Source organism: Poecilia mexicana, unplaced genomic scaffold, assembly GCF_051168715.1.
Source record: "Poecilia mexicana isolate PSO_F unplaced genomic scaffold, ASM5116871v1 scaffold_13, whole genome shotgun sequence".
Taxonomy (NCBI): domain Eukaryota; kingdom Metazoa; phylum Chordata; class Actinopteri; order Cyprinodontiformes; family Poeciliidae; genus Poecilia; species Poecilia mexicana.
Window position 1 is genome coordinate 1,157,605 of NW_028263382.1, and position 14,035 is coordinate 1,171,639.

The window sequence follows — 14,035 nt, forward strand, 5'->3', positions numbered from 1 at the left end:
GTTCACACACTACACCTGGAGAGGTCTGTGCTGTGCTTACACACCTCTGTGAAGCACCTCTTCAGGGAGGACGGGACTTCTCCATCAAGGGCCTGCAGAACTGCCTCGATATCTTCCCTGGCAGCATATCCACTGAGATCGCTGGCAAACAGGCTGAAGAGGTCTGAAAACACACACACACACACACACACACACACACACACACACACACACACACACACACACACACACACACACACACACACACACAGTGTCACAGAGCATTCATCTTTAACACAGGAAGGCAAACCTCTTGTTCAAAGACCTAGTGATGATGATAAAAGCTAGAATGACACTGTGACGTCCTGAGAGATGCTCCATCGTTTTGATTAAACAGCAGTTGAAAGAATTGGGAAAGGACTTCAGCATTCAGTTGTTAAAAATAAATAAGCTCTTCCTTTTAGCTGTGAGTCAATCATTTCTTCACCCGTTTTGAGGCTGAATCACCAGCAGAGCCCCTAGTGCAGCTGAGTCAAGTGAGGCTCCTCTTCCTGGACTTCACCTTGGCTTTTAACACCATCATTTGGAGCAGACTGGTAAGGAAATTGAGGGACCTGGGTCTGCCCCACAACATCTGCTGCTGGATCATGTTCTTCCTGGCAGACAGCTCCCAGAGAGTTAGAATCAGATCCCACCTGTTCTCAGCACTGACTCCCCACAAGGATATGTGCTAAGCCCCCTACCTACACCCTCTACACCAGGGGTTTCAAAGTCAATTTACCCAGGGGCCGCTGGAGGCAGAGTCTGGGTGAAGTTGGGCCGCATAAAGGATTCCACAAAAAACATTTAAAAAATATCCTCAAATGTCATCAACATTTAATCATTTCTCCAATACATGAACTGCAGGCTTTGGTTTTGACAAAGACATGATGAGGGTGTGACAAAATTTAGGGTGCGTTCACACTGCAGCCTCAAACCCAATTCCGATTTTTTGTCAAATTGGAATTTTTTTTGCCAGGCCATTCACACTGCCACACATATGCGACCTGTATGTGTTCTGCATAGGGTTGCCACCTTTCAGACATCAAAATAAGGGACGCCCTCTAATGCACGTCATCCTATAGTCTCATAAGAGGTGGGGTGCTTCGACTAGGGTTACCAAGGAAACAGACCCTATATATTTAAAGCTGGGGCGGGGGGTTGGTTCATATTTTTAGGGACGGGTGGCAACCCTAGTTCTGCAGTCTGAACGGGCAAACCATAGACATAATATAAGAGTAGACCCCACATTGGCCGCTCCGGCGCAGGAAATACGGCGGCCATCTTGGAGCGGTATACCCTCCTACTTTGCTCAATCAAAACAGCAGAAGATGCCTCAGCACTGAGGGATACTGTTGTTCGGATCTATGGATTATTGATGTGAGGGCTCCACAGACAACATTTCACAAGTAAGATGGACATATTATTGTGTATATATTGTGATTAGAATATTACTTTACTGTATTTATGTCCACCGGCGAGATACCAGCTAATATTAGCTACAGTGCTTGGTGTAATACCGGGTTCAGCCCCGCTATGAAGGCTAACTGAGATCCCGTAAATCTAAAAAAATTAATTATTCTCTAACATTGACTTAGATTATCTGACACAAGGGCCTATATTAGAAATGAAACAATATAACACATATTATAAAACTTATATTATGTGTTATAACATTCATCGGCAAAGTTTACACGGGTGGTGTGCTGTTTTACAGCATTTTTCTTTAGTATTTTATGGATATAGTAAGTTTGATGACATTTTTAGTTATTTGTAGCTATAGTAAATTTGAATGCTTTTATTTTGAAGAACCATTGTATTATCAGTGTCTGACTTCCTGTTTAGTAATTTCCTGGGATTTTTTGGAGCTGCAGCAAGCATGGCTGGATGTTATTTTGTCTTCAGCATTTAATCTTTTGCCATCCACAAAGAAGCTCACCTGAAGCAATGCTGTAAGTGATGTTTTATGATAAGATACATGCTACTTAAGATGTGTCAGATATTATTTTGTTAAAACGCTAATGTTTCATTATTGTGACTGGTGTTTTTCATCTGACTGTTCATGGTACATTTCAGTTGACTGCAGAGCTCATATTTATGTTAAATTTATGGACTGTATGTAAGGTTTGCTTAGACACAGAACTAAGTTTTGTATTGTTTTGTGTTCATTCTGTCTGCAGTTTTCACCGCAGCATGTAAAGAGGAAGCCAACAGTAAATGGTCAACCTTACTCCACGTCTCCCTCTCATCATTTGCTGTGGTTTAACTCAGTGTTTAGTCAGAGTTGATACACTCTTGACGAGAACATTACAGGTGGTAAAGACTATTATTTATATTCTTTCACTCTGTCAAAAGTAAGATACATCCTAAATCTTCCGTTTTTGTTTTGAAAGTTTCATAAAGACACAATGTGAGGAAGAAGAGGGAGATATCTATAAAGAGAGACGGATTCACTGCAGCACGGATGAATCTCACATCGGATTTTGGATTCGTCGGCTGAAAAACATACATACATATACACATATATATATATATATATATATATATATATATATATATATATATATATATATATATATATATATATTGTTGAGAAAATAAATTTAAAATAAGCTAGTTTTAAAACTTAACATGTCTTGATTCAAATGGCCTAATTGTGGTTTTGAAATTAGTAATGTATTCTGGCTCTTTGACCTTTATGTTACCTGTAGTTACAGCAGATGGTTTGCTAGGATCGTTTGAACTGCCTTTTGTCTGTGTGGAAAACAATACAGTGGAAGTTGTAGCTTTTCACACTCATCTGTGAAAGGCCGTAAACACGGCAGGGGTTTCTGGCTTGAGAGAGGGTCAGAGATAGCTTCTGGTTGGATGAGCACAGGTACGCTTTATAGGAATAAATTAAATACAAGAGGATAAAACTTTCTACACAGAAGTAACAAATCAAATTTGCTCTTGCAACTCTCCAAAGATGTCTTTGCACGTCTTTGCTTTTCTTCTTCTTTCCATTTATGTCAGGTAAATAAATGTATGTCTCCGTTGTTCTGCAGTTTCTGGTGTAAGTTTATGCATTGTCTTATATTGGATTAAACTTTGTAATTCTGTGACGTCAACGCACATTGTTGTTTTCCTTGTGGCTACACGTGGCCCGCCGAGAGGACCTGGGATCCAGAGGAAGAGAGAGCCAAACTTTTTTCCAAAGTTAACTTATTTAGAAAATTCTTCCTTAACATTATATATATATGTCTTTATTTATTAGTGTTTGTATAGTTATATAAATATGTATTGATATTACTAAATAATTTATTAAATAAATTATGAACGGCTGTGTGCTTTGTAATATGCTCTTCATACATCGATATCAGAATATTCCATTCCTAATCTATTGTTATAGCCACTAAGCATATTTAAATATGATGAACTATGTATTGAAAACATACTTAAAAAAATACAATTGTTTATAAATGTTGCTTTGATAGATGTTTGAATATGGTTTCCAGTAACAAAAAAGTGTGTTATGATCGATTAAATCCGCTGATACGTCATTGTGCCTGCTAAACACATAACGCTGAGTGGAGTGGTGTACCGCTCCAAGATGGCCGCCCTAAATCTCGTCAGCGACAATAGGCGAGAGCAGTCGATGAGGCGTCTATTCTTATATTATGTCTATGGGGCAAACGACCTGAAAGTGTCCCGCATGCGCAGTAGAGGGCAATAGCGTCAGCGTTCTCAGTGTTCTGCCAACCGCCATAAAAAGAAGTAGTGCTCAGTGTTTGCGGAAGTAAACATGGATGCTAACGGTGAAGCTTAGCTTATATATTTGAAGTTGCTGTCCAACCGGAGCAGCATATTAACAACTTAATCCTCATTATAGTCCGTCATAGTTGTTTTTCTTCCCATTTGCGCGTATAAGGACGTAGAATTTGTTGTGACGTTCAGTTTGGATGAATGCGGTCTGGACGTTTCTCAATACTCAAGAACGCAAGTACTTTCTTGAGTTCTTGGCAAGTACGTACCCGCAAGAACAGTTGAAAGTCCGTTCTTACCGAAATGTATAGAAATGTATTGCATTTTTACCACCATTAATTGCCACGAAAACTCATTTAAATTTGTTTTTAGGCGAAAAAGTAGACCTTATAGCTTCATCTATCCACTCAGTTCATCCAGAATATTCATACTTTAATATTTGCTCCGGAGTTTTTCAGAGTACCCTAGCTCCGCTAACAGACCGGAGGAGCTGCCAGTTTAACGGGCGGTTGGAACGTGTTTTCCCCGCTAACGGCAGGCTGATTTCAGCAAGTCACTGTCGTTTTCCGCTGCTTGTTATCTGTTCGTAGCGGCTGAAAGTGAGATATAAACTGTAGCAGAATAGGAAATATATTTTCTCTTAGCTTATTTTTTATATTTATTTAGTTAATATTGGTATTTTATAAATTGTGTTGACAAAGACTTTCAAAACCAATTACTTTCATTCGCTAATTAACTGTTTTAGGGCATTTAAATTCGTAGTAAGAAAAAATATTTTAATACAATGTCCCTTCATGATCAGAGAATCATACTTTAATTGTAAATTTAAAAAAACAACAACATTTCCCTAGGATTATCATTTCATGTATGAGAGTGAACTCTTATTTTTCATTGTTTTATGCAGGCAGCTCTTCAGGTGAGCAGACTGCAGTTCCAGGTTTACTTTCACCTTCCCAAAAACTCCTGGAGATTCTCTTCATCCCCGTCGTGTCCTGCCAATGTTCTCTTCACTGTCTCCTCATCTTCTTAGAAAAAACACTATTAAATTATGGTAATATTTGCTTTTGACAGTCTCAGTAGGAATTTCCTGGAGTTATTGACTGATTATCTGCTAGTTTTTGTTTATTTTTTTGTTATTCTAATAAAGACATTCCTACAAAAATTATGTTTCTCTTTATCTTACTAGAGTATACTTGATTATGATAACAAAGGAAACATAAGTTTGTTAATAAGTGTTTAGTAGTTATAAAATAACCATCCAGTTGTGTGACAGGAACTCTGGCCAGATGCAGGTTGGTAAAACATTAAATATGAAATTATTGTTTTAACTTTCCCTGTTTATGAATCCCCGGCAAACCTGGGGAACAAGAAAGAAATCAGTTAACTGCATGACAGGCTGGCCATCATCTATTATGATTTGTCATTTGAGATAAATATTTTATCAGCAAATGATCTGATGAAGGTGGCAAACAAGACTCAAGCTTCACTGGTAACAGAAGTCTGAAAAAGTAATTTGAGGTGATAAATTGTTTTCTATTAAGCTTTTTTCAATCAGTAATAAGGTGTTTCTACTTAGAAATTACTTTTCCTTAATTATGTATATTTGACATCTGTTAATATTTGTCCCAATTATAAAATTGTCCAGTCCCAATTGTTAAATTATCACACACACAGGAATTATCCTTTGTTAAACTGAACAATTTATTGAAATTTATGGAAGTTGAGTGACATCATCAAGAACGCCCTGTTCCAATTGGCGAACTAGCATACTGCGTCCTTGTGAACTTGGTAAGAACGGACTTTCAACTGTTCTTGCAGGTACGTGCTTGCCAAGAACTCAAGAACGTACTTGCGTTCTTGAGTATTGAGAAACGGCCTAGGTCACATTTGAATCGGATACGTATCGGATATGGGTCGCATTCGAAAAGAATCCGACCTGTGCTGTTCAAACTACCATGAAAAGATCGGATACAAGTCGCATTACGTTAAGTAAAATCGGAATTGGGTCACTTTAGGCTGCAGTGTGAATGCACCCCTAAGTTTATTCCACTTGGCGTCGCTCTTGTTCTACGTTTCACATTAGTCTTTAGCCAGCTAGCAACGTATGGAGAACGTCTTGACGTGTGATGTCATTACCGCTTCTACTTGTCACAACAGTGTGGCGGATGATGAGCAGCGCGATAGTAGTCGTCTTTCTCTTGCGTTTGATCGTGGCATTTATTAATGGTAGAAAGTACCGGAATGGCGACTGCAAAAAAAGGCAACTGGTACCGGACTGTTCCATCATCAGAAGCTCGGTCATCCGGGAGGGACTCAGAGTAGAGCCGCTGCTCCTCCACGTCGAGAGGAGCCAGTTGAGGTGGCTCGGGCATCTGGTCAGGGTGCCTCCTGGACGCCTCCCTGGTGAGGTGTTCCGGGCACGTCCCACCAGTAGGAGGCCCCAAGGAAGACCCAGGACACGCTGGAGGGACTATGTCTCTTGGCTGGCCTGGGAACGCCTTGGGATTCCCCCGGAGGAGCTGGAAGAAGTGGCTGGGGAGAGGGAAGTCTGGGCCTCCCTTCTGAAGCTGCTGCCCCCCGACCCGACCCCGGATAAGCGGCAGAAAATGAATGGATGGATGGATGGATGGATATTTTTATTTATTTATTTATTTGTGCCTTCGAGAGTTTTTTTTTAAATTTTGTTGTGCTTTCTTCCTTGCACAATGACAATAAAAGGAATTCTGATTGTGAAATATCTAATAGCTAAGGTAAGCTGAATATTCTATGATTGCTCATTAAGGCCAGGTTTTCATCCAGTTCTATATCCTACTGAAGCTCTCAATGCAACTTTATCTGGCTAACTATTTGAGCAACAATGGACAGACCCACAAGAGTAGAATATGCAGAACTGATGAGCAGAAAACTGATTATACAAAGATACACTGTGTGAACAATCATTATGCAAGTTGTAGTAGTGAAGAAAGGGGCCACTATCCTTTCTTCTTTAAGGGCTTTACTGGCTAGCCACATAGTGGAGTACTGTGATGCTCGATGGAGCATTGTCCTGCATAAAAATTATGATTATATGGTCAAAACTAAAACTTGCCTAATAATTGTGCACACAGTGTAGCTCCACTATCTGCAAACTTTTCATGAAACATGCACCTCCAGCTAAAGCAAAATGCCTGAATGTTTTGAGTATTATGTGTTTTATAATAAAACATGTTTTATAATAAAACATTTTGGAGAATGCAACCTTCAGAGGTGGAACAGCAAAAGTGTTGGATAGGAAAGGAATTTTCTTGACCATTTCCCATGATGTCTCAGACTTTTGTGACATTTCTGACAATAACAACATGGAACAAGTTGCTAAGTGTAACTTCCACTTAGCTCAACTGAAAGTACTTACACTTAGCCTTCTCCTCATCGCGGCCTCTGGTCAGCAGCACAAGCCCCACTATCAGGTTGTTAAAGTGCAGTCCTTTAGAGGAGCCTCCAAACGAGCTGTAGATTACCTGAAACAGACAGGAATAGAAAGGCTGAAGATATTCAGAAAATAATACAAGGAGAACTGATGAGCAGAAAACTGTTGTTGACAACACAAAAATGTTTTAGCCACAAAACTAAAAAGGAAGAACTATGTTCAAATATGTAAACTTCTTCCTTCTCTCTGCTCTTAGATCCTGCTCTGCATCCAGAAAGCCTTTTCATCTCCTCTGGAATTTGTAGTCAAAATTCAAGATTTATCTGAGATTTTGAGATGCTAATCAGCTGCTCCTAATTGTAAAAACAAATCATTGTTGCCACGGTTACACATCTTAACTGAAAATAAAACAGAGCAAAACTCATTCCAGTTGAACACCCTCTAACACCAGATAAATAACTGTCCAAACATGCAACGCCTCAACCAAACACATTATGAGCAAAAGTCTAAATAAAATGAGCAAATCAGCTCCAACGTAGCAGAAGCTCCAACATGCCGCCACCATGCGTGGCAAAATTCTAGATCTGAAACTGATTATTTGTCATTGTAATAATGCATAGCTTATCCTTAGAAACTACATGTAGTTTATATTTGGACAAAGATAGGAAACAATGGAGAAAGTCCCTCACACTGATGAGCACAAAGCCTGATGAGCGTGACGAAGGTCTGAGAAACTTTGTCTATTAAAAATTTGCAGGTTTAACAGTTTAAGTATTCCCCTTTTTCTGGTTGTGGGGTTTGGCCTTGTCTTTTTCCTACGGATTTGTTCCATATACAGATATGCAAAAAAAAAAAGCAACATTCAGCATCTGGACCGTTATACTAAGGATGTTTTCACAGCTGATAGTTCAGTAGATTTGGTTTGATTGGGAACCAAAGTGGCAACATTTGCTACAATTTCAGCCACTGCAGTTCTCTTTCACAAATCAACCAATCTCTTTGAAAAACTTGTTACCCCTCCTTGCCTGTGGTGGCGTTGCACCAAGAATCACTCAAGGAAACAACAAAAAAACCACTGAATGAGACACTGAGCACAACTTAACTCTTTATGAAATGTAAACAAGCATTGAGTGGTGTCAGATTTTAGCGGCTGGACCATTTCTCCACTCATGCGTTTGTTTTGCTCTATGGTCCACTTCCTGCTTTTGGAGTACATTCATTCATCTGTTAAAAATGTAGGAACTAATTGCTTTACATTACAAAAACCATGAAACAAAATCAGGTTTTAAAGATGAAAGCAGGGAGAAGAAATACTACCAGTCACCAGCTTAAAAAAAGTTTACATAAAAGTTGAGTTTTCAACTATTTATTACAACAGGACATAAAGATACAGAATACTGTTTCCTCACAGAGATTCCAAACGGTGCAGCGTTTGCAAAGCATGCTAACTGACTTGGAGGAGGTGACTGTGCAGTCAGTGTGCTAATGAAGCATGTCCTTGTCAGTAGGTCACACACTGTCTAACTTATGGTTTGAAAAAAAGGAAGTCAATGTGTGTCACACTTTGCTAACTTTTAAATCCACCATCACTTTTTCCCCTCTGCTATCTTCTGATGGTTCTACTGGATATAAATATACTAAACAGACAGACTACATGGTAAACACGTGTAGTGATGACTCATGTTATGTCACAACCAGCAAGGAGGGATTTACCTGATATTTTCCCTCTGAACCCTGAAGATGAATAATTGCAGTAGAGGTAATGAATCATTCTGAGTACATATAATGTACATCGACATATGAATTCACAGCAACCTGCTGAGGTCACAGTGAAACAACTGAAACCTGTGTCTCTGTGTCTCCTGTGACGAAACAACCTTGTTCAAGTTTGTAAAAGAGTAAAATGAGATTACAGGGGAATCCCACCAACCCTACAAACCGTCTGTTCGTCATGGAAAGTACAGGCTGGAGCATGTTTAAGTCCAAAATACCAGCAGTGACAACAGACAAACTCATTTTTATACATCAATGTAGCAGGATGACATATCACTGATGTTAACTGTTTATACTCAACAAGCAGACATCACAGCTGTATGACAGTGTGCATTCAAACACTGAATGACACAGAATAAGGCAATACTATGCTACATTATAACATGCCGAGTCAAACAGGAGTTTATTACATGCAACATTCAAGGAAGTTTAGGTTTATGGTGTAAACTGAACAGATCAATAGAAAACAAAGTTTAAGTGTTGATCTTGACTGCAGGTAAAGTCTAAAGTCTGATCTGTTCTTGTTATGTCAGTGATGACTATATGTAAAAATATTATCTTTTTTGTAACTCGCCACAGAATCCCCACATTATCTATGGAAACCCCTCGGCACACAGCTAATAACACATGGCTCCAGGTCTGTCCCTTTGCCCACTGCTTTAGGTAGATCATCTTCACAAGCATCAATCATCAGCAGTTTTTTTTAATGGCAACATTACAAATTATGTCACTGTTTAATAACAAGATTTTATTTTATTTTTTAAATATTTTATAAAATAACTTTTTCATACTTCATAACATTTTCTCTTTTATGTATTTTTCTTTTACTAGCTAAAGTAGCTGATACAGTTCAGGTCAATTTCTGATTGAATTACTCGATTACTAAACTAATCATTTACAACAGCCCTAGATATCACAGAATTGCAGCCTTAAGAACAGCAGTTCCACAGATGATGCTTACATATGCATTGTCTTCTCATCGCTGCATATTAGCAGATAGCAGATAAACACCTGCAGCTACCATAGAATCAAAGGGGAATAAATGTCAGTGTCCCCCACTGCATGAAGACAATTATGCAAAAGGCAGTACTGAAGCACTGTGTGAGAGGAGGATGACTAATACCAGCCGTACTGAAACGCACTGAAGACGCTGAGTGAGAGTTGAGTGTACGCTCAGGAAGGGAGCCACGTTGTATTATTATCTAAAACTACTGGGTCACCATTATGCAGCTCTGAATGGAACACCTGCTTCTGATTGGTTCCCCTGTGGAAAAAGTTCACCGTCATAAACAGGTGTGACAGAAGGAGGTTGGATCACAGCAGGTCGCACCAAGCACACGTCACACTCCTGAACCCAACTTGATGTTCACCTGTACATCTACACCAGTTTACATCTATAGCAGGTGTTCAGAGGCTGCTCTTTCATTTGCTCCCTGAAAATATCTATAAAAAGTTCTGTTGTTTTTGGAATGAGAAAACTCTTATATAATGACTTAAGGGAAGACATGATGAGGCCCTCTGTGTGATAGCTTATCAGGTTTTAGCATGTTTCCACCAGTAGTCTCCAACCTTTTTATTACCGCGGACCGATCGAGACTTGGAAATTTTGCTGCAGCCCAGGGGAGGGGAGGTGAAACGTCAGATAAAGCTTCTGCATGTTGGTGTTCCCGCTAAAGCCTGAATATGCCCAATTTGGGTTGTCTTGGCCCTTTTATCGCAGCCTGTGGGGTTTTCCCTGACTGGGAACGAGAATACAACCTGTTGAAAGCCAATCAGAAAGCGCGGTGACGTAAGAACAGAGGGGAATCCCAAACAGCTGACATATCGTGCAACTGAGAGTCCGGTGGATATCGGAGATGATATGTGGAAATGTTTATTATTATATGTAAAGGTCATTATTATATATGTTTATTATGTTTATTCAGTTAAAAATGTTAACTATGAAAAAACAGTCACCTCCAAATCATAGTGCAGCAAATAGAGCGGCTGCTCCCGCTGTCTTTTATCCACCGCCTTTTCTTTTTGTTACATCTTTTATCTCTTAAAATGAGTCCACAAAATATCACTGTTGTTTCTACATCGTCATCTGTGTTTGGTTATTCTAAATTCCCGTATGCTATGTTGGGGGTTTTACTGGATTATCCTCTGGAATCAGGATGTTCGTGAGTGGAATCGGTTCATGTGGTGTGCTGCTCCTGCCGTGTGGCTAGAGACACGAACCGATCGAACCTGTTGTACTTTTATCAGCTCTGTGGTCACAGAGGTTTGGAGAATCAGCCAACAATTCTTAAATCTTGCAGTTTAAACCAGACTTAAGACTCACAAGCTCTATTCATCTCCTCTCGACCACTGCCCAAATGCTCTTTGACTCTGGTCGCTATGGTAACGTTTACATATCCCTATCCCTTCAAAATAAGATATAGATGCACCACAAAAACGAACATTTTACTTTTGAGAATTTTCCATGACACTCCCCCTCAATCTGTGACGAACATTGTGCTGCCAGGGATTAACAATATTCAGCATATTACTGGGTGAATATGAGTGCAACATGGTTCAGTGTGTTGCAATCAATGGTTCGAAGCAGCCAGAAAATGTTTCTGGAGTTTAATTTTTTCAGCTACCCTAAAGATAAAAAATATCATCAGATTTGAATAAGTAAGCACAGATGGGGAAATTACTATAAACTTCTATTCAGACAGGGTTTCCCCCCTACCAAGCTATATGTCACTTGTTTATTTTAGACAGGGTTTTTTATACACTAGTAACAGTGAAAGCAAAGGCAGGTTTATAGTTGATGCGTTGAACTGGGCACAGAGCTGGACAAATCACTCAGCCTGCACCCCTGCACATTTCCTTTTTGTAAGTCTTTATATTTGTACTATATTTGTATAAGTACTATCAACAATATCTTTCAATAACATAATTTTACCTAGTCATATTTTAAATTTCCAGTCAACCTTTAACATATTTTAAAACAAAAACACAAGGGGCTGCTGGATAACTGTCCCTACCACCAGGCTTAGAAAGTTTTCTGGGGGAAACCTGAAAGAGTTTGTGTTCACCACTCCAATAAAAGCATAATTTATTTGGGCCTCTCTCCTCACTTCTACTAACTCTTAATTTCAGCTACATAACATAAATTGTGACATTACTGTGGCTTACCTCTGCAACTTTTGGGGGAACTCCATCTCCTAGCACTTCTCTGTAGAAGCACTGCTGGGTCATGTAACACGACAGACCACTGGTTCTCTTGAAGGCATCCTTCAGCCGCTTCAGTTCCACATCAGTAACTGCAGTCACAAAGGGAAAGACACAATTAGACTTTGGGGGATCCAACTCTTTGTGGCGTTGCGGTCTTGTTTAGCCAAGCAATGTATCATAATAATGACTCTGATCTTTGTCATAATGCCACCTTGATTTAGTATGCTGTAGGGAGAAATTTCGTCAGCCAAAGTGATCAAGATCTCTGTCTCTCTCTCAAAAGAACATGAGTCCATCCTTTAGAAAACAAAAAAGTTGCATATTTAGAAATTACTTTTTTTTCTTTGTTTTTAAACTTAGAGTATATATTTATATTTTTGAAAAAAGTGTCACGTTGCCTTTGCAGCTCTAAATGGGTTTTATTTAGTTGGATTGCTGGTAAAAACAGCTCTTTGGGTTGGAACAGCTGCAGAGCCCTGGGTTAGATGCTATTTAGCAACTGCAGCACAGTGAGCCAATTAATGTTACCTGCCATAAAAACTAAAGTCTGGTTTTAATTACTGACTCCCCAGAAAGTGACAAGAAAGCATTTCATCAACTTCATAGACAGACAGACACACACACACACACACACACACACACACACACACACACACACACCGATTGGAACTACTAAATATGTTCATCACCTGTGAAGGAGACTATGTAATTTTTGCAAAAAACATATGTTTTTACATATTTGCTGAAACTGTTACCATGTTGTGACAGTTTAATATGACAAACTGTGAAAAAAATATGAAGCTCCTCTGCCTTCTCCCTGGGATCCTGCTCATGTGAAATACACCATTTGGTCAGAAACAATCAATCAGAGCCAGGGTCTTGTTGCTGTCAATCATCTCATGTATTCGCTGCTCACACTTTCCTCTTGCTCTCTGCTCTGCTACAGCTGGTTCACAACAACCAGCTGTAGCGGTGGCGATGCTAAGGCCAGTTAGCATAGCCACCAATGACAGTGGATGAACAGACACTACATTCATACAAATCCACAAATTCAACAAGGTGTTAGGAAGACTCCTCAGAGTTCGATCCACACAAATATGACAAAATCATGCAGTCACTGTTTATTAGTCGGCTGCACATCCACAGTTAGTCTCACATTCCAACATCCCAGCAGGGTTCTATAGGACTGGGATCTGGTGGAAGCTGTTGCAGTACAGTGGACTCTGATATGTAAAACAAAGCAACTTAGGGTTATTTGAGCTTTATGACATGATGCATTATTCTGCAGGAATTTGCCATCTACATTTGAATATGATGTAGTACTAAAGTAATGAAGACATTACACAATAATACTCAGGTAGGTTGTCCCAGTTTAGCAATACCCAGTTGGAACTAAGCATCCCATAACTCCTTCACTTATGCTTAATTGCCTTTATTTATGCTTATTTGTATGCAGGATTAACAGATAGGTTCTCATAAAGCCTTACTGCTGTAATGAATAGAGAAGACTAACAATTTCCTAAAACAAAATCAAACTGCACAAAAAGCATCAGTAATGGTCAAATTTGCATGAATAAAATTTATTTTTATTTAAATGCATCAACTGCATTCAGCTCAATCTTACATTCAGACAAGTTTTATTACCTCAAGCAGCTTTGCTTTCTGATTGGCCCCATGTGTTTCATTAAATCATCCTCTAAAGAATCAGATGTCATTAATGGAACTGCCATTAATGACAATAACCAGCTCTTAATGCTATCTAATGCTGCATTAGACGGTAGATTCTAACTGTACATGAGAAATATTATTGGTGTATTCCTTCAGTTCCTCTGGAACCAGTTGGTGAAAAAAAAATAATATTCAGTTCAGTACATTATGAAAGTATATGAA

The 14,035-nt window shown here is 39.2% G+C and overlaps 1 protein-coding gene across 3 annotated transcripts in view; it reads right to left on the bottom strand.

Annotated features, from left to right (window-relative positions):
- usp32 (ubiquitin specific peptidase 32) overlaps positions 1-14,035 on the bottom strand; it is a 65,700-nt gene that overhangs the window by 36,859 nt on the left and 14,806 nt on the right. For all 3 annotated transcript variants that reach the window (XM_088011433.1, XM_015003545.2, XM_015003547.2), the window contains exons 2-4: positions 12,107-12,234; positions 7,154-7,259; positions 45-163 (exon numbers count right to left, since the gene is read on the bottom strand). In XM_088011433.1, coding sequence (XP_087867559.1) covers positions 45-163; positions 7,154-7,259; positions 12,107-12,234 — 353 coding nt within the window. The remainder of the gene's footprint in view (positions 1-44; positions 164-7,153; positions 7,260-12,106; positions 12,235-14,035) is intronic.